Source organism: Eschscholzia californica, unplaced genomic scaffold (assembly GCF_041429995.1).
Source record: "Eschscholzia californica isolate CP2 unplaced genomic scaffold, dmEscCali1.0.p SCAF_5, whole genome shotgun sequence".
Classification (NCBI taxonomy): domain Eukaryota; kingdom Viridiplantae; phylum Streptophyta; class Magnoliopsida; order Ranunculales; family Papaveraceae; genus Eschscholzia; species Eschscholzia californica.
The window spans coordinates 127,206-148,147 of record NW_028238472.1 but is presented as its reverse complement, the minus strand read 5'-3'; the positions used below and the strand labels follow the sequence as shown (position 1 = coordinate 148,147).

The 20,942-nt window shown below is 38.2% G+C and overlaps 4 protein-coding genes and 1 pseudogene across 4 annotated transcripts; 2 read left to right on the top strand and 3 right to left on the bottom strand.

Annotated features, from left to right (window-relative positions):
- Positions 1–523: 523 nt before the first annotated feature.
- LOC147535846 (short-chain dehydrogenase reductase 3b-like) lies at positions 524–1,784 on the top strand. The gene is made up of 2 exons (XM_086640609.1): positions 524–683; positions 754–1,784. Exons 1-2 carry the CDS (start codon positions 670–672, stop codon positions 1,526–1,528), a joined length of 789 nt encoding a protein of 262 aa, XP_086496735.1. The 5' UTR covers positions 524–669; the 3' UTR covers positions 1,529–1,784.
- Positions 1,785–2,170: 386 nt separating this feature from the next.
- On the bottom strand, positions 2,171–7,496 carry LOC147535844 (flotillin-like protein 6; annotated as a pseudogene).
- On the bottom strand, positions 3,622–4,528 carry LOC147535845 (ubiquitin-ribosomal protein eS31 fusion protein). The gene has a single exon (XM_086640610.1). It carries the CDS (start codon positions 4,359–4,361, stop codon positions 3,891–3,893), a length of 471 nt encoding a protein of 156 aa, XP_086496736.1. The 5' UTR covers positions 4,362–4,528; the 3' UTR covers positions 3,622–3,890.
- Positions 7,497–9,981: 2,485 nt separating the features above from the next.
- On the top strand, positions 9,982–18,859 carry LOC147535843 (protein serine/threonine kinase). Its single transcript, XM_086640604.1, has 16 exons — positions 9,982–10,269; positions 10,356–10,444; positions 10,652–12,742; positions 12,903–13,230; positions 13,325–13,540; positions 14,235–14,307; positions 14,400–14,605; positions 14,749–14,811; positions 15,589–15,794; positions 15,896–16,007; positions 16,119–16,634; positions 16,880–17,190; positions 17,334–17,574; positions 17,651–17,724; positions 18,212–18,347; positions 18,609–18,859. Exons 1-16 carry the CDS (start codon positions 10,144–10,146, stop codon positions 18,756–18,758), a joined length of 4,938 nt encoding a protein of 1,645 aa, XP_086496730.1. The 5' UTR covers positions 9,982–10,143; the 3' UTR covers positions 18,759–18,859.
- LOC147535842 (uncharacterized) lies at positions 18,786–20,845 on the bottom strand. The gene is made up of 6 exons (XM_086640608.1): positions 20,568–20,845; positions 20,331–20,454; positions 20,076–20,245; positions 19,674–19,953; positions 19,421–19,593; positions 18,786–19,143 (listed from the first exon to the last, which is right to left on the bottom strand). The coding sequence occupies exons 1-6, from the start codon at positions 20,665–20,667 to the stop codon at positions 18,989–18,991; spliced, it is 1,002 nt and encodes a 333-aa protein (XP_086496734.1). The 5' UTR covers positions 20,668–20,845; the 3' UTR covers positions 18,786–18,988.
- Positions 20,846–20,942: the final 97 nt, after the last annotated feature.

Here is a 20,942-nt window from a genome sequence, read left to right as displayed (position 1 = left end):
TCCACGTCACTCAAACCAAAACAAACACGTGTTAGGCTAACCACACCACACGTGAAGGGGCGTGTGAGAATAGTCTCACATGAGAGAAGGGGCTACTAGAAATCAAGAATATAATGTATAGGTCCTCTCCCCTCATTGTTAATTGGTTTTGAGTTGGATGACAACAAAATCCGCAGGAACTGGAATTGGACTAGAATTTCGTGAATCTGGGCAAGGAAGGTCCCTTTGGACAGGGGACTTTCTTATATTTTGTTTTTATTTTTTCTTTTATAATTTTGGTTATGGAATGAACTGAGATGAAGTAGTACAACATGACATTGTAAAAATTGGTGATGGTGGGATTAGATTTTGCAACTCTATTAATGGGAAATGATAGCTTACTAAATCTTTGATGATTTGATTCCTCTTTTGTTTTCAACTTTCCTGTAATAAGAAATAAATTTTTTTACTTTGTAAGAAATAGTATTTGATACAGTAAAAGCAATAAGTTAAAAGTAGAAAAATCTTATAATTAATATTTGGTAGGTTTGTAATGATTGTCATTTACTTGTTGACTTTGACAGAGAGAAAACTTATCTACCCCTTCACCCCTACAAATTCAGCAAATCATAGATTCTCTTAAGCAAGTTTCATAGTTGAAAGCTTCAAATTCATCCCTTGTTCTTAACAATGTCTAAGCTAAGGTATGTCATAAGATCTCTCTCTCTCTCTCTCTCTAGCAAGTATAAAGTTTTGATTGACCAATTGAAACAGGTTGGAAGGAAAGGTAGCCATAATCACAGGTGGAGCAAGTGAGATCGGAGAAGCAGCAGCAAGATTATTCGTCGAAAACGGAGCTCTCGTTGTGATTGCCGACATCCAAGACGAATTGGGTAATGAATTAGCAACTTCGATTGGCCTAAACAAAGCTTGTTACAAACATTGTGATGTCAAAAATGAAAAACAAGTAGAAGAAACTATTTCATTTGCCTTTGAGAAATATGGCACACTCAATATTGTTTTCAGCAATGCTGGAATTTTAGGACCTCTTACTAGTATTCTTGATTTAAACATTGAAGATTTGAAGAACACACTTTCTGTTAATGCATATGGTGGTGCCGCCATGATTAAGCACGCAGGTCGTGTCATGGCTCGACACAAGATCCGTGGATCCATCGTCTGCACCACCAGTGTAGCCGTCAGTCGTGGTGATGGTGTTTCATCAGTGGCTTATACCGCTTCAAAGGACGCACTTTTGGGTATGGTTCGGTCAGCCTCACGTGAGCTTGGGGTTTATGGGATCAGGGTTAATTGTGTATCGCCTTTGGGGGTTTCAATTCCTGTGACTCCTAATTTGGGAATGCAAGTTAAGCGGGGGGATCCTAAGGTGGTTATTGAGGATCAAAAAGCTGGATATTTGGAGGCTAAGAATGTAGCAGAGGCAGCTCTTTTTCTTGCATCAGATGAGTCAGGTTGCATCAGTGGGCATGAACTTGTGGTTGATGGTGGATTTACCGTCTTTTCCGATACTCTCCACATTGACCCGTAAACCATTCAAAACTGATAGCCTGGGACCGAAAATAGGAGGCCAAAATCAACCGAAATGACCAAGATGTTGGGAGGCCAGAAAGTGAGATGTTGACCCGCCAATATAGGGTTTTTTGGCTGATTTCGTCTTTGAGTTTTTGATCCGTCTATCATTACTGATAACTATTTGATTGGATATGAACTTGTGATTAACAAAAACATTGTTCTTGTTTTTCGTATTGGGGTTTCTTTTATGGAAGAAAATTCTCTGTTTTTCATTGTTTATCTCCTACTAATTATTGTACTGCCAACTTAGTTTGATATTTCTTTTTTTTATTTTCATTTGTTATCTCCTTGTTAATTTAACATAAAGGAGTAAAACAACAACAAAGAAGTAATTAGATATTGTGTATTTTACGCCAACTTTATCAGTGGGAAAATTGAATGCACCCCCATGTTGTGATAGGGATCTAACCTGGTCAACCATTTCTTTGTATCCTTCATAAAAAAAAAAACCATTTCTTTGTATATTCTGCCAATTTAGTATCATTTTCTAAATAAATGGTTTCTTATTACGTCAATCAGTCATTTGGGCAAGCGAGACACCATTCCGAAAGAAGATTAGAGTGTTATACAAGTCGGAACTCATTTTGGATATAAGGAAGGACTCGAGGTTTCTTCTTAATTTTAGCAGATCAAAACTCTTATCTTAATTCAAGGCTTCTTAATTGATCACTATTGACTCTAATAAAAACAGGTTGGAAGGTAAGGTAGCTATCATCACAGGAGCAGCAAGTGGACTAGGAGAAGCAGCAACAAGGTTATTCATAGAGAACGGAGCCTTCACCCTTGTAGGCTAGCAGACGTGAACGATGAGTTGGGTAATCAAGTTTTATATAGCTTCCATTGGGTCAGACAAAGCTTGTTACAAACATTGTGATGTTCGAAACAAAAAAGAAGTCGAAGAAACAGTTAATTATGCTTTAGACAAGTATGGAAGCCTTAGAGATTGTTTATAGCAATGTCGGGATTTAGATTTAGATATTGAAGCTTTTAAGAACAAACTGTGTATTAATGTTTGTTGTTGTTTTAGTTTCATAAAGCATGCGGCTCGAGCTATCTGTACAACGAGTGTGGCAGCCCGTCATGGTGGTTTAGGCCCAAATGCTTATACGGCTTCTAAGCATAGGTTATTGGGCATGGTTCGTTCCGCTTCTCCAGAGCTTGGGATTTATGGGATTAGGGTTAATTGTGCTTATCGGGGCTGCTACTCCTTTGTCTTGTAAAGTTAGTGATGAGCTCGCTTACCAGTGATTAAACAAAATACTAATAGAGAGATTAACTTATCTTAATGATCCCTTTATTAGTCTGACTAAATTGCAAGGTAGATTCAAGATAATTTCCTTTTCTTCTTTGTTGTTTCCTTCTTTGGTATTTCACTATATATTTGTGAAAACTGGATAGCAGTTTTCGACCGGTTTGTATTAGGCTTGCCCATGGAAAGGTGTACAAGCAAGTGGTACGTGATGAAACCCGTGCTTTGCCCCCACATCACTTACGCGAGTGCTAACACCTAGGCCGCTTATACGTGTGAGACTTATATCTTGAGAGGCCAATGCATACTGAGTGAGAGCTCAAGGTGAGGAGCCCTAAAGTATGGCTACTCAGGGACCGTATCAACTGGTACCGAAGATAGGGTGGCCACAAATAGAAGCAAGCTGCTGCCTTTTTTTAAACTCAAACTTGGAGTATCTTTGGAAGTTTCAAGCATCAAATTACTCAGGCAGATGCTACCACCTTAAAGTAACACAAAACAACAACTAAATTGACGCCTTGAAAACACTTTTAGCAGGCCAAATTATGGGTAATAATATTGTACCATAACATACTCTCATGTCTCATCCTCCCAAGGTTTTCTATACTAATACTAGTTTAGATCGCTACCAGCCTGCAACTATTATTATATCTTCTGATTAAATTCTTTGAGATGATTCTCTGCAAAAACAGACTCCCTATACTCTGAATTTCTCAAAACAATCTCTGTAAACTAGGAAACGACACAAAGACCAATCATAAAATTTCTATATGCAAGATAGAATTCTAGAATCTAAATGCTTGCCAAGACAAAATCAAGTCTCTTATTTGGTAATTAAAATTCAAGTTTTTCAACAACTAATTTATACCCAAACAAGTACTCTATAACATTATATCATCATATACTACTAAAATGAGACATTCATTTGCAAAGAAAAGAAAAAAACCCTAGCATCAAAACTAGATATATTGAAGGGCTTCAAATTGTTTAATGTGTCTTCTTCTCCATAACAAATAAGTTTTTATCTAACTTGATAGAAAATAAGTACTAGTGCAACAAACCCTAAAACTCATTCACCTCCTGCTTTCTGATAAACGTAAGTAAGACCACACTTACCACAGTAATGACGATCGAAATGATTCGCCATGAAAGTTCCAGCTCCACACTCAGAATTAGGGCATTCTTTCCTCAACCTCTGAACCTTCCCTGAATCATCAACCTTGTAGAACTGTAAAACAGCAAGCTTTACCTTCTTATGTTTGTGTTTGATCTTCTTTGGCTTGGTATAAGTCTTCTTCTTCCTCTTCTTAGCTCCTCCCCTTAATCGCAAAACAAGATGAAGAGTTGATTCCTTCTGTATATTGTAATCAGCTAGGGTTCTTCCATCTTCCAGCTGTTTTCCTGCGAAAATGAGACGTTGTTGATCTGGTGGAATTCCTTCCTTGTCTTGAATCTTGGCTTTGACATTGTCGATCGTATCAGATGATTCAACCTCTAGGGTTATGGTTTTCCCGGTTAGGGTTTTCACGAAGATCTGCATCTTCGTGAACAATGAAAAAAGAAAAGAAAACTAGGGCTTTGCTCTCTTCTCCTTCCCGCCGCTTCGTCTGCTACTCTCCTCAGTTATCTCCCTCTATTTTACCACCACCAGAGTTTCTAGGGCTGAGAGACTATACCTTTCTTTGGATAGATTCAAATTACCAAAACCTCCTCGTTTTTTCAAATAAGTATGGCCAGGGCTTTAAGAGCATCTCCAATGCAACACTCAACAAAAACTCAATTAATCTAATGTGTCAAGTATGAGTTTTCCTAGGTTGCACTGTTGAGATACTCAATTCAAAATTCATCTCCAATGCAACTGATGTAGAACGCAACGGAAATTAAAGAAGACGATAAAATTAAACAAAGAACGATAAAATAACGATGAAATAACTCTAAATACTTAAAACTTTATTAAACTTCAATGGGGTTTCTCTTCAACTTGAGAATAATGGACTAACTAGATATCCTTTTATAGGATTCTGGACTTTCCTAGATAGACTTGAATTAGACTTTCCTAAATAATTAAAATACTGCAACTGCCTAAATAACTAGACTCAAATCTGGACCTTTCCAATTATTGGAAATACTAAAATAACATAATTTCCTAAGCCTATATTCTCTAATAATCATACTAAAATTGGGACTTCCTAAAACTACTCTCTATGGCCGGTTGGCCCATGACCGGGTTCGGTCATGGAAAAAGTCTCCACGCCGGGTGCCCCTGCATCAGCTTCCCCTTCTCCCACGAGGTTCGTCCCGAACCGTTTTGATGAAGAAAACAATTTGATGCACCTGCATACGATGAACTTCGCCACACCGATCCTTAATTCCCACTTTTCACGAAATTTGCTGAAAATCTGTAGAAGACAAATCTTTTTTGTTCTTGGAAAAACAAAGAATGTCGTCCACTCATCCAAAACGTACAAGACGGAGCTGTTAAGATCTTGAAAATACAATATTCCACCATTAATCAACAAGTAGGCTCTTAATGCACCATAGTTATCATTGAAAGCTTTTGACAGAGTTCCAACATAAATGCCTTGTGCTTCTGCTAAAGCAACCAAACCTTCCACTTCTTTTCTATTGGCATATACTTCTCCACCGGTTGCTTGTTGTCGAACATAGAGTTGTGCCTCGGCAGCAAGCCTTTGAGCCTCGACTGGTTTCTCCGTCTCATATAGATCCGCTTCTGCTGCTTTCTGTTTCTTGTACAAATCCCAATTTGCTTCTTGTATCTCGGTGTCATATTCAACACTAGCTTTGCTGAGAAACGCAGCCTTGAGCTTTTCGGTTCGAGTCAAAGCAGTCTTTGGTTCAACTTCCCTTTGCAACTCAGCCTCCTTAATTGCGACTTCCTTAACCAATTCAACCTCAGCTAACTGAGCCAACTGAGCCCACTTTGACTTTTTAGTAGCTAAAGAAGCATTAGCCTCAGCAACTTCAGCCGCCCTATGGTTCTCAAATATCTTCACTTCAGTCGTAACCTTAATCTCTTCTTTGTGCCCTTCTCCTTGTCTTTGTATCGAAATAAACTTTGTATCCGCGTCTATTTTTGCCGCATTATGTAAGGTTTGTTCACACCTTAACTTAGTACCAGCGTAACTTTTCATCTTAGTTTCGGCTACGTTGACTTTCGCCTGGTTTGCTGCTTCATTCTGAATCTTCTGACCCAAATACCAAAAATATCGTGACCTCGAACATCAACAAGTTGCTTAATATTTGCATTATAAATTAACAACCCAAATTGATTAAGTTCAGGTTGAACTTTCTCAAAAACTTCTCTGTTAAATTCTTTAGTACCCTTAAAAACATCTTCCATAGTCATTGCAGCCAGAACCCTAATTTCTCCTACAATTATACCTTGAACTAGTTCTTTAACATGGCGAGAATTACCGTCGTGACCGGAGATAAGTTTGGCGTATTTGAAGAGACTTTCTTCATCTTCAATACGAGGACTGATCGTGAGAACTGCAGGGAGGAGGACAGTAAGTTTCTTGGAACTCATCACTTGAAAGTCGAAAGTGTAATGGACATGCGAAACATCGACAACATTGCAAGATTGGCCGGGTAGAACCCATGCTTTCTTCGCAAGTTTGATATCGGGTATTCTGAAACCGGTTATCACTAGGTCACCTTCTTCTTCTTCTTCTTCTTCTTCTTCTTCTTCTTGCTTCTGTTGGGTAGCATGAGCTGCTAGCTTCCTTTGGATATCTCTCTTTGGGGATAATAAACACTCCAGAATGCATTCCTTGTAGAAAATACGAACGTATCCAAGCTTTTTCTTCTCATCGCATGTGAAGTAAGCAAGATCGTTGTTGTTCTTTGAATTCTTAATCGCCATCGTAGAAGAATGAGCAGAATTAGGGGTGACATTATCATCGTGTTCCTCTTTAATATCTTCTGAATTCGTTTCAAGTTCCTGATTCGTGGATAATAATTGACTCGTGAAATTTTGAGGATTTAAACGACTCCCAACCAATTGATCCTGAGTGAGCATGCCGGAGGAAGTCAATAGACATGGTTGATTTGATGTCATTATAGATGTTGGGTATTGTTTGTCAATGCAGGGTTTGGGCGAGGTTGAGATCTGAGTTTCAACTTCAGTAGAAGATTGTAAATATTCGGGTAGAATTGTTGGTGATGTGGAATAGTAAAGAGAAGATGGTGGTATTGGTGGTGGTGGTTGTGGTTGTGGTGAATAATAAGTGTATAAAGGTAGAGGTGGTGAATACGGTGGTGAATATGGTGGTGAATAATAAGAGTCCGGAGGTGGTGGTGGTGATTCTGCTGTTGGATAGTAATAAGATGGAATTGATGGTGTATAACAAACTGGTGGTGGTGGTGATGTTTGGTATTGATAGGGGAACGGTTGTGGTGTATAATTAGAATACGGAGGTGGCGGTGGTGGGTTTTCTCGTACAGTTTCTCCCGGATTCCAGTGATAATTGTACGAATCTCTATTCGCATACAAACATGATGCGCATAAGCAACGATTCGTTATTCCTTCATGAGTATAATCTGATGGATTATAATCTTCTTGAGGAATAGAGTATGATTGATACTGATTTAACTTGTCTGGAAAAAAATTTCTAGAATCATTCACCCAAAACTTTGATGGCTCTGAATACCACATGATGTAGAACGCAACGGAAATTAAAGAAGTCGATAAAATTAAACAAAGAACGATAAAATAACGATGAAATAACTCTAAATACTTAAAACTTTATTAAACTTCAATGGGGTTTCTCTTCAACTTGAGAATAATGGACTAACTAGATATCCTTTTATAGGATTCTGGACTTTCCTAGATAGACTTGAATTAGACTTTCCTAAATAATTAAAATACTGCAACTGCCTAAATAACTAGACTCAAATCTGGACCTTTCCAATTATTGGAAATACTAAAATAACATAATTTCCTAAGCCTATATTCTCTAATAATCATACTAAAATTGGGACTTCCTAAAACTACTCTCTATGGCCGGTTGGCCCATGACCGGGTTCGGTCATGGAAAAAGTCTCCACGCCGGGTGCCCCTGCATCAGCAACACTCAAAAAAACTCAACATTTACTTTAGAATTACTTTTGGTTCTTATTTTAATACTATATAAAATATTGATGTGGACCAATTGAGATACAACAATAAATGTTGAGATACTCAAAAGAAAACTCAACAATTGAGTTTTCTTTTGAGTATCTCAATATTTTTTGTTGCCACATCATATTGAGATTCTAGTTGAGTGTTGCATTGGAGAGTGTTTTTTGTCAAAAACTCAAGTAGTCTTATGTGTCAAATTGAGTTTTGTGAGTTGAGTGTTGCATTGGAGATGCTCTAAGGAAAGCTAAATAGTTCTCGGGTGTGAAATTTAGGGAATATGTAGAATTTTAGAAATTTTTCAGGGAAATAAATTTTAAGGGGAAAAAAAAACACTCCACCTCACCTCACTCTCTCTCCACCTCACCTCTCTCTCTCTCTCCCCACCTCACCTCTCTATCTATCTTCAACCTTCAACATAACAAAAAATTTTTTTTTTTTTTAATCTCTCTCTCTCTACAAAAGAAAAAATAAATTCATTTTTTTAAATATCTCTCTCCTCTCTCTAGATCTGGTGAACCAAAACTGGTCTGCGAACAGACCTAGATCTGGTGAACCAGATATTTTTTTTAAGGGAGAGATAAAAAATAAAATAAATTATGTTTGAAGGTCGCCGGCCGGAAAATTTTCCGGCTGACGACCTTCGACGGAGAAGACGATGAGGTGGAGAGAGAGAAGTGAGGTGGAGAGAGAGAGAGTTGGGGTGGAGAAGTAAAATTGTCAAACAAAATTGACCAATTTTTGACCAAGTCTTCACACTCCGGAAACTATTTTGCTTTCCCCAAAGCGCTGACCATAAGTATTTATTTGCTCGAGGGTCAGGAAGGTCTAATGGGCAACCAAATATTTGGCATGGCCGCATGGGCATGCCCCTCTCTTAGCACTTCCCGTGGCCCCTGGACTGAGCTGTTCGAGACCCACACCCAGGGCAATCCGGCGAAACTTGGACTGGGGCTAGTCCGGACTGTTGAAACTTAACACGGGTTAGGCCCAATCCAAATGTCTTAATATAAAACTCATTACAAGTTAGGCTAGTCTGGGTGGTTGAAACTGCGATTGACGTTTCTTTTTTAATACTCCATAAAGGTACAGTTTTATGTTACATCTTTTAGAATGTGTTGAGTTGTTGGTGTAGATCATATGTGTCTAACACATATTTTACCTTTTGGGGTTCGAATGTGGAATTTGTGGACTTTGAACGTGACTTTAATCACTCGAACCAGACATTCAATCTCCAACATGATCTTTTGGACTGTTTCTCATTTTATTTTCGTACTTGGACTTTTCTCGTATTGGGGTTGTTTTCTCATTACGCCCAAAACTGGCGTATTGACTTCGTGTACACTCAGGCCATGTTTGGCGTGCGGGAATGGCGTGGGAATGGAATGTGATTCCCGGGAATCATATTCCAGATCATTGTTTGGCTTGTGGGCATGGTGTGGGTCCGGGAATGTGATTCCCTCAAAAAGGGGTAATAGCAAACCAAGGGGAGGAGGCGGGTTTGTGATTCCCATTCCCCCGGAATCACATATATTAATATTTATTGATAAATATATCCTTAATAAAATATTGAATTACCAATTTTACTTTTTTTTGTAGGATTTGGTATTAATAAATATTATTTATGTTTATGAACAAAATTTAATTTTAAATAAATTTTTATTAAGATATTTATTTATTATCTTTAAATTCTAACCCTTTGATGTATCGTGTTATTATTTTATATATACGAATTTGAAAATATAATACTGATTTTAATATATAACAAAGTTGATGTGTATATTTTATGCTAAAAAAAAGAGTTAATGTATATTTTATTTAGTTTAAGTAAAAGTGAACTTTTGCAAATATTTACATTCCTATTCCTATACGAACCAAACATCTAATTAAGAATATGTCAGGAATCAAATTCCCATTCCTGGTCAAACCAAACATCAAACTACAGTAATCTGATTTCCAGGAATCACGTTACGAGAATGTGATTCCCAAGAATCACGTTCCATTCCCGCGCGCCAAACATGGCCTCAACTTATTCTCGGTTTACATACCGCCTCGAGATTCTATAATTAGTAGGAGTATACGTTAAACCGCGGGAAGAACAGGTGGGCTGTGTGGCGCGAGATCAACAAGTTAGAGATTAAAATTAAAAATCTGGAATTTGGAGAAGAAGAAGGAGATTCGAGAAATGAGAAGTCTGCCGTGCTTCGAGTGCCTTGAGCGACGAATCAACAGAGATTTCTCCGATAAATTGACTTTCTGTTATGGAATCTCCGATTCACCTTTACCATTTGGTTTTAGGGCAGTTGTTCAGGTATTATTATTATTATTATTCAATCAAAAAAATTGATCCTTTACTCATTTTGATTTCAATAATACTCATTTTGAACTTTATCACAGATAGCATCAGGTGGTAATGGAGATGTTCAGTTTTTACTTGTTTCTATACCTACTGATGATGATGAAGATGATTGCTTACCTAAATATGTGTAAGAATTTCAACTCTTCTATTTATTAATTGACAGATGAAAGACTTCGGACACTATTGTTTATAGTTAGATTTTCGAAAGCTTAGTTTTTTTTTTTTCCTTGTGAAACTATCAGTGTAGTTTGAATTTTGGTAGTGGTATCAAAGTGTGCAAGTACTAAGTGTACCTAATTTTATGATTCAATTACTTTTCATTTCTTGTTTACAGTGATGGGTTTTCTTTAGAATATGAAGAAAGGGATAAGATTTCAGGGAACTCTGAATTAAGTGAATCGGCCAAGAGGAATGATCATCGTTCAGAAGTCTGCGTTCAAGATTCTAGTCACAATTATAAATCTTGTAATTGCTTGTTGAAATGTGAAAGAAGAAATGCACATGGTGGGGAAGGACCAGATGGTTCTTGTAGTAGCTATTCAAACAGATTTTTTTGTGAAAGGGTAATATCTGCATTAACCCCAGTTGCATGTGTGGGAATTGGTTCATACTCCATGGTCGAGCAACTTTCTCGCAGATTCTTATGTGGTTCTCTAGAAGATCACATATTGTCCTCACTTAACCTAGTTATTGAAGGAAAGCCAACAGGAAGAGATGGTATAAATTTTCTTAGTTTGATTGGGGTGCCTAATTTTGACGACAACTGTATTCCTGGATGTGTGAGGCATCCTAATATAGCTCCTGTTTTAGGAATGTTAAAGACTCCTGGTTATATTAATTTGTTGCTTCCTAAAACTTCTTATACCCTGGAAAACATTATGCACTACGGCCCAAACGCATTAAAGTCTGAGTGGCACATCAGGTTTTTGATTTACCAGATACTCTCTGCCCTTGCTTACATTCATGGTTTAGGGGTTGCCCATGGTGATTTAACTACTTCCACTATCCTCTTGACCAGTTCATGTTGGTCTTGGCTGAGCATGTTTAATAAGCATCGGTTGGTAGATAAATGCCTAAGAAATAAAGAAGAACCATCTAAAACTTCTACTCCAAGATTAAGTTGCTGCGTTGAGGATTGTCCTTGTCCAGATCTCTATGCTGATTTGAAGTTGACGTTATCTACTGATTGGCAATCGGATTTCAAGAGGTGGTGGAGTGGTGACCTAAGTAACTACGATTACTTACTTATCTTAAACAGGTTAGCAGGGAGGAGGTGGGGAGACCACACTTTTCACACGGTAATGCCATGGGTGATTGATTTCAGTGTGCAACCAAACGAGGATGTGGATGCAGGTTGGCGAGATCTGAGTAAGAGCAAGTGGCGTTTGGCTAAAGGGGATGAGCAGTTGGACTTCACCTACTCTACATCTGAAATGCCACATCATGTTTCAGATGAATGCCTTTCTGAACTTGCAGTCTGTAGTTACAAAGCAAGAAGGTTACCTTTGAGTGTCTTACGCACAGCTGTTCGATCGGTTTACGAGCCCAACGAGTATCCGTCTAATATGCAAAGATTGTACCAGTGGACCCCTGATGAATGCATTCCAGAGTTCTACAGTGATTCTCGTATTTTCACTTCGCTTCACTCAGGTATGAGCAATCTTGCTGTGCCGTCATGGGCAAGTAGTCCTGGTGAGTTTACCAAATTGCATCGAGATGCATTGGAAAGCAGTCGAGTCTCAAGGCAAATCCATCATTGGATTGATATCACCTTTGGCTACAAGATGTCGGGCCAGGCAGCTATTGCTGCCAAGAATGTCATGTTGCCATCAGCAGAGCCCATGATCCCAAGGTCTACAGGACGTCGCCAGCTCTTTACTCAACCACATCCGATGCGACAACTAGACAAAATAGGACTCAAGAAACCTTTCCTTGTTGAAACTGCTTATTTGCACGAATTGGAAGCTGCATCATCTTTTTGTGAACATGAATGCCATCTGAATCCACTTTATCAATGCCATGAAGGAAATACTGTGAATGATGTCCTTCCTGTAGAGAACCCAGTGAGTGACCATTGTAAATCTGAGATATCTAAATTTTGCAGCGATATCAGCAATTTATCTCATATGGATTTAAGCACACTGATTGAGTATTTTGAGGAGGATGACAATGACTCCATTGGATATCAGGAGTTATTGCTCTGGAGGCAGAAGTCGTCATGTCTGAGCTCACATTCTGAAGATGCTGCAGGGGATATATTTTCTGTTGGGTGCATTATAGCTGAAATGTATTTGAAGAAACCACTTTTTGATCCAGTATCATTAGTAGCATACTTGGAGTGTGGTATTTTACCTGGACTGATGCAGGAACTCGTTCCTCACGTGGCAGTAATGGTAGAAGCATGCATACAGAGAGATTGGAGGAGGTATTAAGTTTGTAGAGCAAATATCTTTGATTTAAGGTTAAAGGAATGCAAATTGGTTATTGTGACCACTGATTATCTTGTCCTATTTTAATTTCATCTGCAATTTATGAAATGGTGTATATCATCCTGTACGTAACTAAATTTCTTTGTTCATCTGTAGGAGGCCTTCAGCAAAGTGTATTCTAGAATCACCATTCTTTTTTTCAACAGTAAAGACATCCTATTTGTTTCTCGCACCACTTCACCTTTTAGCAGATGCCGGGTCGCATCTACTCTACGCATCAAAGATGGCAAGAGAAGGAGCTTTGCAAGCAATGGGACCATTTGCTGCTGAAATGTGTGCTTCTTATTGTTTACCACTTGTTTTGACTTCTCTGTCCGACACTGGGGCAGCATCAGCTTTTATCTTACTGAAAGAATTTCTGAAGTGCTTGAAACCTCAGGCTATAAAAGCGTTAGTTGTGCCCGTCATCCAAAAGATTCTACAGGCTAGTCAATGATTTTAGATATTAACTTTACTCACTTCACCTAAGATAAAGCTTACTTTCTTAAAATAAGTACTCACTAACAAAATTATTTCAGGCTGCAGATTATTCTCATTTGAAGGTATCTCTCCTCCAAGATTCATTTGTGAGGGAAGTTTGGAACCGCCTCGGTAAACAGACATATCTGGAGACATTACACCCATTAGTCATTTCAAACGTATCTGTTACTCCTCATAAGAATTCATCATCTGCTGCTTCTGTGCTGCTCATTGGCTCAAGTGAAGAGCTTGGGGTACCTGTCACAATTCACCAGGTTAAATTTATTCTTTTTTTGCCTGATCATTGATTTGATTTTACGAATCCTTCAGAATAAGTTGTTCTTCGAAGTAAAAAAAAGACATAGTAGTTTCTTCTTTAGATGTAACATTGTCCTCTGAACTCTGTGCGCAAAAGGTGCCTAGCTGGCTAATGAGAGGCACACAGAGAGGTATCTTCCTGAGGCTGAATCATGATGGCGTTGTCTACATTTAATCACCTTAGCACGAAATCTGAGTGACATTACATGATGGTGGGATAAATGTGTAACCTAAGTCGGAGGGAATGTAGAGATATCTCTGGCAATAATATATATTAGCAAGGACTGCCAGGGGAAATTCTTCACCAGTTTTAGCCTCTTAACTTAGAAAGTACAGTTATGGCTCTAAGTTGCATAAGATGGGAACTGGGCATCCTTTGGTCTCTCCCTTTGTCCTGAGCTGGTTACCTCCTGATTCACGCTCCTGTTTGATTCTCATATAGAAGTTAGTGCAATTCTGCAACTGTGCCACAGTAAATGAGTATTTGGCTAGATTGGGTGATGACTTCTAATTTTTTTTTTCTGGAAGGATGAGAGATACCTTAATGCTAAGTTTATACCATGAGTTACCTTCAGATTTAGATTATCAATTGATTTACCTCAGTCAGTTACATTTGGTTTATGGCGTACTAACCACTGAGCGTTGATGCAGACAATCTTACCCTTAATTCAGTGTTTTGGAAAAGGACTTTGCGCTGATGGAATTGATGTCCTGGTCAGAATTGGTATTTTAGCCGTTCTAAACTGTGAAATTGAGATCCTGGTTATAAGATTTATCTGTCCTGCAAGTTAGTTTATTCTTGATTGGCTTTTCCAGGCGCGGTTTTGGGAGAGAGCTTTGTCGTCAACCAACTCCTTCCATTGCTGAAGAATGTTGTTCTTTCCTGTATTGATGTTTCGAATTTGGATAAACCTGAGCCTATGCAGAACTGGAATGCGTTAGCCCTTGTCGATAGTCTCATCACTTTAGATGGCTTAATTGCAATTTTACCGAAAGAGGTGGTTCTCAAAGAGCTTGTTCAGGTATATACTTCCATATCCCCCTTCTATTCGTTTTTGTAATCGCTTCTATTATCTTTTTCTTCCTTTAAGTCTCTGAAGTACAATCTACCTTTTATCCTTAAGGACCTTAACTGATCATGCGCAGTATACCTATAATCATGTAGGACAGAAGGTGCCTCCATCTTAAAATTCTTATGCAATCTCATTTGGATCTTCCAATTCTTCAGGTATTTCAACTTCCCATGGTTACTGATTTCTGTGGCATTCCATTTGTTTGAAACTTGTACCGAGCTATCAGGCTCTTAAGTAAGACCGGAGCACTGAAGCTATGAGCCTGTTATCAGAGTTTCTGGGGTTTAATTACAAAATGGCACTCGTCTAGGTGTTTCTAGAGTGTTGATGTGGTGAAACAAGATTTTTCCATATCACCTTGAAACTCTTATTGCACAAGGGCGTTCATACTCATACAGCGTCATCCCTTATTTATAGCCCTGTGTATTCTGCTATTAGATTTTCAAGTCATTACAGCTATTGACTATTTTCAGTTGCTACTCTAGAAGAAGAGATCATGCAAAAACAAAAAATTGTCCATTGGCAATGCAAGATGGCTTCTGTGTTGAAGCTTTGAAATCATTGTTTCTTACTCTCCCTCCAGGAGCTGTACCAAAACAAGTAGCAATGGTTCCAAATCAGGAAGAATGACCTAACAATCTATGTCACTTTTCTTCACCAAGAAGCATATCAAAAGCATAAAACTGTTGGTTAGATTTCTTGGATCATATAAAAATTGTTTTTCCCGATATATACACATAATAATTGAAGATGAAGCTCCTTACTCCCAAATTTGCTTAAATAGTATGTATACAAGTATAATAATTGGAGGTGAGTTATGATTATTGTATTGCATTCACATCGAGTTACCTTTTTTGTAATCTGAACTCTATTTCCGTCTGCACTGCTTGTCCTGGTTAAATAGTTCGCTAATATTGCTCTCTGTTTGCCAGGTCGCTGCAACCACTCTGATTGAAATGTGTCAGCGAATAGGGGCAGATTTCACCACTCTACATGTCTTGCCACAGCTTAAAGAGCTATTTGATGAACTTGTCTTTACCCAGGACACTAATGCTTCCAGTTCTTCTGGCAGAAGCGTTAAAGTTTCCAAATTGAAGTTTGATGAGGATATTAAAATGGAAAGCCGCATGGATCTTGTGTGGGTACTATCATACTTGTGTTTGTTAAAAAATTGTTTTCAACTTAAGAATTAATATTAGTGTCATTTTTTTTATGTGAATCTCCTTCGGCTATATGCAGGTTACTTTTATATCCTTCACTTGCTTCTCTTATTGGCATAGAAAAGCTCCGTCACTGTTGCGCTACCTGGTTGCTTCTAGAGCAATTTCTTCAACGGTCTCATAACTGGAAGGTATTCTATTTAATACTCTGAAGCATACCAACATTAACTGATGAATCTATACGAGAATTCCCATGATCCCATCTTAGTTATGCACTCATATTTGACTTCCTATCGTATTAGTGGGAATATACAGGAGAAGCATCCAAAACTGTTGTGAGAAATATAATTGCCCAAAGACCGATTTTGAGCAGGATTCCTCCATCAGATTACAATCCAGCAAAACTGTTGCTCAACGGGGTTGGATGGTCTATTCCTCAGGCACAAACTGTAGGAAGTTTGAAGAAAATGACGAGTCATAAAGAAGTAGATAATAACCAACAGACTCCATTGATCAGGCCTGTGTCAAACCTTGGAAATCGCGAACCCTGGTTCTGGTTCCCTAGTCCAGCTGCTAGTTGGGATGGCCCAGATTTTCTTGGTCGTGTTGGGGGCATGAAAGATGAAATTCCCTGGAAGATACGAGCATCTATTGTTTATTCTGTTCGTGCACATCCTGGAGCACTGAGATCATTAGCTGTTAGCCATGATGAGAGTATGATCTTCAGTGCTGGGGTTGGACCTGGATTCAGAGGGACGGTTCAGAAATGGGAATTGCCCAGAGTGGAATGCGTATCTGGTTATTATGGTCATGAGGAGGTACAGTTCTTGCATCTTCTATTTTGTGTATTATTCATTTGCAGCAATTTTGGCAGAACAATGTTTGACGCATGAAGATTTGTTTCGGTGCTCGCTGGAATACTGGATTAAATGGCCTCAGTTAGGCACTTCAGTTATTGCTAAATAATATCCCGTTCGTTTTATTGTCAATGCCATTGTACATCTGTACTCTCTTTTAATCAATAAGATTATCATTTATTGAGATTTTGTTTTCCAACTTTCAGGTTGTCAATGACATTTGTGTTCTCTCTTCCACTGGAAGGATAGCTTCTTGTGATGGAACCATACACCTGTGGAATAGCCAAAGCGGAAAGCTAATTTCAGCATATGCTGAGCCATCTGCAAATTCTTCACATCTATTGAGTTCTTTATCCGCTGCATCTAAGATGAATACAGAACACATTAATATGCTTAGCTCCAATACTTTATCAGGTGGAGTATTGTCTAGTGCATTTGGTGGGAGTTTGTATACCTGCATGCATCATTTAGAATACGATGACAAGCTTGTTGCCGGTATAGGAAATGGTTCACTCAGGTAAACTTATGGATTTCGTCTTACTTTCGAAATTGATTTTCTTAACCTGAATTTGTTCGAGTACCACCTGACTTAAACTCTCTCTCTCTCTCTCTCTCTCTCTCTCTCTCTCTCTCTCTCTCTCTCTCTCTCTCATCATGCAGATTCATTGACATTGGTCGTGAGCAGAAGCTACATCTATGGAAAAGTGAATCAGTTGAAAATTACTCTTCCCTTGTTTCTGCAATTTGCTCATGTGGATCTGACAATATGCAAACCGGTAAAGCTGCTGCTTCACCATCTTGGGTTGTGGCTGGATTCAGTTCTGGTCATTGTAAGCTGCTTGATGCAAGAAGTGGAAGCATCATAGCTTTTTGGCGAGCTCATGATGGATATGTCACTAAGGTACTGGTAACTTGCCAAAGCGGAGTTTGTACCTTTACATGCAAAAATGATCCGTTCTCTCTTTTCGTTTATGCAGTTGTCTGCACCGGAGGACTATCTGGTTGTTTCTAGCTCTCTTGATAAAACTCTACGGGTTTGGGATCTAAGAAGGTAATCTTAGTAATACTGCTGTAAACGTTATATGCTCTATTAGTCTGTTATGATTGTTTGTTGGTGTCTAAAAGCTCAACCTACTTATTGGTTTCTGGGTTCTCCAGCTGTCCAACACTCTTGGCCTCGGCTGTGGGTGTCTTTCACATTAGACTACGAAAACTGTAAAAAAAAAAATTGTCTGGACTCTGGAATTAGGTTGCCTAATCTAAATAAGAAAATAAACTAAATTATATTTTAAGCTTCTCTGGAACGAAGGCAGTAGTCCATCAATTTCTAGAACCATTTTTTGCTGCCACGACAAGGGTGCAATTGCTGAATTTTGATATGATTCTTTGATGATATTTCAAGCATTGATTTTCTTATGTATGTCGTGACACAGCTACTGACTCGATTTCTATCGTCTTCCTGCGAGCCATGTTAGTCTTCGCATACAGCTTAAATTGTATGACTATCTACTTTTTATTAGCTTGTTGGACCTATGCAGGAGCTGGCCACCTCAGTCCAATGTCTTCAGAGGTCACTCAGATGGCATATCAGGCTTCTCTGTGTGGGGTCAAGATGTTATTTCTATTTCCAGAAATAAGATTGGGCTTTCCTCCTTATCTAGATGTGCAAATGATGTAAGTATATGAAGGGCATGGTACTCTAATATGTCTAAAATATGTCTGTCATGTTCATGGACATGCGTAAAAGTTTCAAATGCTTGTCATCTGATTAGTTCTATTATTTTGCACATTATCCTGTCATATATTCCTATAATAGTCCATATAACGAAGGGCTAGAATTTCAACTAGTATTGTGCCTTTGCAAGTTCTCCAACTAGTTCATTCATATCCGATGGATGTAATTTGATGTATAAACTGTCTGATTTTGTTTCACAGGGTGGGCAGGGGCACGTTTCGTCGCAGAAATTGTATATGATGGATAGAGGAACGAGAAACTTGTCTCTTCTATCCAGTATAAGTATTCTTCCTTTCTCAAGATTGTTTGCTGTGGGAACAGAAGATGGTTATCTGAAGATATGTTGCTAGTTTCTTTGTTGTTCATGCAACTCTTGCTTCATGTAAATGGGTACCGTATATATATTCTGTTTTTAGATTTTTCAATACAAGTAAATATGAAGTTGTCGACATTTCACCTTTACTGTTCCACAACATAAAATCCTAACTCGAATACTTACAAAAATATGTATTAAACTCAACTGAAACCAGATAGAACAAACCAAAACGTACTAACAGAGTAATGCTGGATGTGCATATACTTAAGGCATTGTATTAGCTAGCCCTAGTACTGTAACATTTGCTTCAATTGTGCAAACATCTTCGACTAGATAGTGTTCTTCTGGATCTTTGAGTTTATCCAAAGAGACGAACTTGAAACCGAAACTGTTCTGAGAGGCACTAAACCAATTCTGATCTGCAAGAAAAAAGTCATAAGCGAGCCAATCAAATTCTATAACCGTAAAATATATTGAGAACAAATCTAATAGAAGATGAGCTTGGGCATAGCCTTGAGATGGTGATGTTTTAGGTCAGAATTATCATTAAATCATTACTTTATTGTACTCTGTAGTGGTTCACTATAAAATTCTTATTCAGTGTTAAGATAGAAGGGAGTTGCAGAATGGGTTACATTCGGTCAAGATGAGCTACTTATGCAAGTGTTTTTTTTTTTTAATTAAGACAATCTTTACCTCTTTCAGTAATGCTATTATCCGCTTGGCCTTTTAAGCACAAAGTGTAGTCGACGTAAACTTGTTGACCAGGATAAAGGGTATCGGAGTTAGTCAACTCTAAAACTATGGAAACATGATTCCTCCTTTGCTGACCTTCAGCAGTACCCTCAGGTATGTCGAGCTTGATCTTCCTGCACCAAAAACATGTTAGATGCTTACAGCAGGTATTCATATTTGAATAAGACGAGGATATTGAAGTTCTTATACGCACCATTCATATTTTCCAATTGTGAATACATGAGAGCAGTCGGTATCCTTGTTTAACTCGGAGAAATCCTTTATCTTCCAAGTTCTCTTATACGGGATTACTCCTCTTATCTTATAGTAACAATCACCTTTGCCCTTGTTTTTGATAACGAACACTTCTGCCCCGATAACACAAGCATCATTGACGAGGTATCCTTTGTAAGGCTCCTTAAATGTTTTAAGACGGATAAACTGAGCAAACCCTTGCTCTTTGTTCTGCGCATGGAAACTTTTTTCATGGGAAACTGCATGAAACAAGTAAAACTAGTTATGACACAAAGGTACAATCTTTCCTAGTCAAATTTGACCAGAACTTGTACGTCTAGTTGGAGAAACTGGTTTCAGGGTTTGCAGCATAGTAGTTCACCTCCGAGGGTCAAGTAGGTGCCACGTATCTGGTTAAACAGGAGTAACCTGAAAAAGGCCTTGACTTCCCAACCAGGGGGCATGGATTCTGTATCTGTTATAACCAAGTAAATAGAAATATGACCTTCTCCGCCTTCTTCTTTTTTACCATCTGGGTAGAAGCACAATTTCCTACAAAGAAGAAAGAAAATGCTAGTTAGACGATAAACCAGTTTTTCTAGTTGTGATTGGGGGTATAAAGATCGAATGAGATTACCATTTGTATCCTCCTTTTTCAAAAACAGTAGAGAATTGTCTCTTTAGTTTAGAAATAGATGAGAAAGACCCAATCTTGAAGGAATAATCACTAGGTGGGGCATCTCTATGGAATTTCACAGCTACTGTAAAATAGAAAGAAAACTCATCATTATCTTGATGAACAACAACCTTTATCGTTTCTTTACAGGGTTTAAAGTTTGAAACCTAAAAAACAAGTTACAAGTAAAAAAACAACCTTTTTGTTGTGGAACAGTACTAGTGTCATTGCAAAGAATTGGAGGCCTGTTGACAAGAAATTGGAGCTTTTGGGCGAAGAACCGAGTCACATTCTCCATTCTCTATTCTCTCTATAACTTTTTTTCTCTCTCTCTAAAAGATTGAGAATCCAATTACTAGTAGTAGTAGTAGTAGTAGTAGTATATTTTAGGAGGAGTTTGGGTAGGAAGACAAGCATGAAATTTTAGTAATTTGGAAAATAGAATCTTGAGCTGTTAAATTTTGGGAAGTTGCAATAAAAGAGGTTTATATATTTTGAGGAAATATTTATATGATTATAAGTTTTTAGAAAAAAAAAAAAAAGAAAGAGTAATCTTGGTCTAGAAATAGAAAC